The following is a 3,558-nucleotide window of genomic DNA, read 5'->3' on the forward strand; positions in this document are numbered from 1 at the left end:
TTAATACAGAACCAAGTGCGTTAGTTTGGTCTGCGTGCATACAATTCTACGAAGCGATGATGTAAACTTACACATTAGCATTACGACACTCTTACTCTAAAAAGGTAATTTCGTACGATATTACTTGGCCCTGGAAAACAGTTATTTTTGCCCATAAAATTAACGTTCAATTCGGATATGATAAAACGTTATTTTTGACTGTGGCAATCTACTTGCAAATTGGTGCATTCACCTACTTAAACTTTTACAAAAAGGCTTCAATCTACTTGAAACTTAATTCCTCGCGCGTATGTCATCTCCTGCATGATTTAGCACATCCAGCATGGATTAGCATCCTTTTGGCACTTTCCGAAAGTGCCATTTCCGAGCCAAGCTGGCTTCGAAACACGACTCCAAAGCCACTATGATTTACCACTAAGTACGAACACTATCTAGTGCACTAATTAGGAGGGAAAACCGGTTGCAAAGCACAATATCATAGAGCACATATATATCATAGAGCACACTTTCGATTATCCAATGAAAGCCATATAATTCACACTTGAAATAAGACATTCAATCTCGGAGCCTGATAGCCGCGCTCGTTGCGTTACGCCATTTTGAATGGCGCGAACAGGTAGAACGCGCTTAAAAAGTGAAGGTGACGCGCGGCCAAAGCAGTACGAGCGCTCGTTGCGATTACTTAAGTACGTACGAGTTCAAGCTGTGTGTGCTTCGATTCCTAGACACTACACCGATGGCAAAAACGGTAGCTAACGGAAAACGCCAATTTGTATACCGCATACTATTGAATTGAACACTTGTCAAATCTAGAAAGATATACAAATATGAAGGGGGTCATACTACCAAAGTAGCTCCGACGCATTCAAGTCTGAAATATTGTGTGTAGAGCTAGCTACGTTCTGCAAAACCTCTTTGATGGCATCCTGCCAACGTATGTACCAGTCTTCAAACCATGGAGACATCCATAGATTGCGCAGCGTTGGTTCACAACGTCTCTCATGCCGTTAGATGCAAGCAGAACTTAGACCAACAACCAAAACCATTTTTCTTTGGGTACCTTACGATAATTTTGCGTAAAGTTACACAAAATGCAAACAGTACCGAATACAAGTGTCAGTTTTTAAACTGTGGTCTTTAAAAAGATAAAAAATAACCGGATCTTGCTTGCCGTATTTGACAAAGTAATACTTACACGGAAAATAAAGGGTGATTTTCAATTTTAAGACATCTCTTAGCCAATCAAAAGGTGTTTACATGCTAAACTTCACATAAATTTCAAGAAAATTATAAGTACTCAACGTTCTATACGGTTTGGTTGAGGTATACAAATTGGCGTAGGTACAATAGCTTTGTATACTGAGCACATTCTATCAGATTTGAGAGGAGGTATTCAATTCGGGAAGGGTACGCTATTTGGCGCTATCCGTTAAGTATTTTCCTGACGGGAAGGTGATTCCCTTCATTTCATTTTCATCCGGGCTTCAGGAACAAACTTTGCCAGGAGGTCTTTCACCGTCTTGGCCGCGATAGTTTCCGCCAGATCGAAGGTCACTCCAGGAATCTCGTACACGTCCATGATCTTCGTGAATATTAACCCTATCGTTAACGCCATACATTTCTGTTTGAAGGGACACCATACAAACTTTAAGTAAAACGGGGCAAAATGATGCATGAGGTATCATTTTGCTGTATTAGGTTTGCGAGGCCAACTGATCAAAAGTATACGTGATGGGAGGTTTGAAGCGACCTTTCGATCAAAAAGATACGTGAGGCATCATTTTACTGCTTCTCTGTGATTCGCTGCGAATCGACAAAAGTATCAGTGGAAGCAGTACCGTGAGAACAGCACCCTAACAAAACTTTAGTAAGAGCGGTACCGTGGATCACAGCGCCATCTTGTGGATTATGTGGGGCTTTTCCTAGTTGTGAAGCGGCGGCGCCGTGGTCTCCGATGCGACGCTGGCGACTATGGCGGCTGTCCTGGACCTGGCCAGAGCGTCTCCGACGGCGGCGACAAGCACGCGATGACTGCGGGCATCTCAGGCAGCGGGCGAAATGGCTACGGGAGCGCCGTCAGCACCGTCAACAGCATGGTCTCGGAGGCTTCCGCGGCGACCGTGGCCGTGTTGGACGTGATCGGGGGCGTCTCCGCTGGCATGGTCACGAACGCGACGGTGGCATTCGGCTCGGGCAGCGAGCGCAACGACAGCGGCAGTCCGCACGCAGGTTGCCGCCGGTAGTAGCGTCAGCGGCGTCGCCAGCGACATCGACAGCAGGGTCTCGTACACGATGGAGGTGACCGTGGCCTTGGGGGATGCGGTCAGAGCTACGATGTCCGTGCAAGACGTTGATGTAGATGTGTACAATGGCTGATATATGTTATTGGCTCTACAGGTAATGAACAATGGGATGAACATGTCTGACAAACGAAGTATATTGAATGTCCCATTCCATTCTGCGCGAGGTACTTAGATGTAGGGCTCTACAACCCTGGTGTACCAGTATGCGTGATGAAGCTGGGAAGACCAAGACACGTGAACGTCGATACGCTGCGGAGCGTCCAGACAGAGCAGAAGTTGCGCGGGCAGGTTGGGCGGTGCCCGCCGCAAATTGTTGCCATGACAACGACGTGGACCAAACCTGCTGCTGAAGATGCAAAGTCCTCCAGCGCCGCAAAACTTGTAGGCTCGAAAACGATATTGTTCGCAAATAAAACACTGCACCCGTCAATATCCTCGCGTACGGCTGGGCTCATCGCTCTGAGGTCGGCCTCGTGAATCGTGACCTTGGATAAATTCGGGAAATCCACGCGTGCGCCACGAATCAGCAGTTTGAACATGTTTGCCAAGTTGTCCTGGAACTCAATCCCGATGCATCTCCCAACACAAGTCTCCAGTGCCACTTGTGCAACCACGTTGCCGATCCCAGATCCAAAGTCAACAAAAGTGTCGGCGATTGTAAGCGTTGGAATGACTGCCAGTATTGCTGAAACCCCAGTTGGCGAAATCTCACCAGCATGACAATCCGGCGCATGGACGGGTTGACGCAAGGCCGAGGCATACAAACTTGACACAGCGTCATGAACGTTGCCAACATTATCGGGAGCGCTCACCTTGTGGCCACCACTAAGCGCGTCCGTGCCGATTTTTGATCCCGAAATCTCCATGGGAAAGAATCTAAGCTCACGCCGTGTGTCCTCTTCAGCGTCTTTAGACGAATCTGCAGCTGTCGCTGTGTCTTCCCGCAGTATGGCATCCCCAACCAGACAGTCCGCCAGTTAATTCGGCGGTCTGCATCAACCTGCTCCTTTGCCAGCCGATAACGCAGCAAGTCCTCTTCGTCCGAGAAGTCTGCCATCGGGTTGCCACGAGATCTAGAAATCTATAATGCCATACATACCATAAGATATTTGGTCTCATACTTCTTCGCCTGATAACCTACCGACCTTTCACACAGGTCCCATCCCCATCAATGTACTCAACACCAGGTTCAAGACGCTCCTACCGCCAGCAAGGCAACTAAGCCGGCTATCGATGCCGCTGCTATAAACGCTCT

General features: G+C 47.8%; 1 protein-coding gene across 1 annotated transcript; it reads right to left on the minus strand.

The window, feature by feature from the left end:
- Positions 1 to 3,111: 3,111 nt before the first annotated feature.
- Positions 3,112 to 3,360, minus strand: PHYSODRAFT_534654 (hypothetical protein; the record flags this gene model as incomplete). Its single annotated transcript, XM_009541077.1, has 1 exon — positions 3,112 to 3,360. One exon carries the CDS (start codon positions 3,358 to 3,360, stop codon positions 3,112 to 3,114), a length of 249 nt encoding a protein of 82 aa, XP_009539372.1.
- Positions 3,361 to 3,558: the final 198 nt, after the last annotated feature.

The sequence above is a fragment of the Phytophthora sojae genome, assembly GCF_000149755.1.
Source record: "Phytophthora sojae unplaced genomic scaffold PHYSOscaffold_18, whole genome shotgun sequence".
In the NCBI taxonomy this organism is placed as follows: Eukaryota; Oomycota; class Peronosporomycetes; order Peronosporales; family Peronosporaceae; genus Phytophthora; species Phytophthora sojae.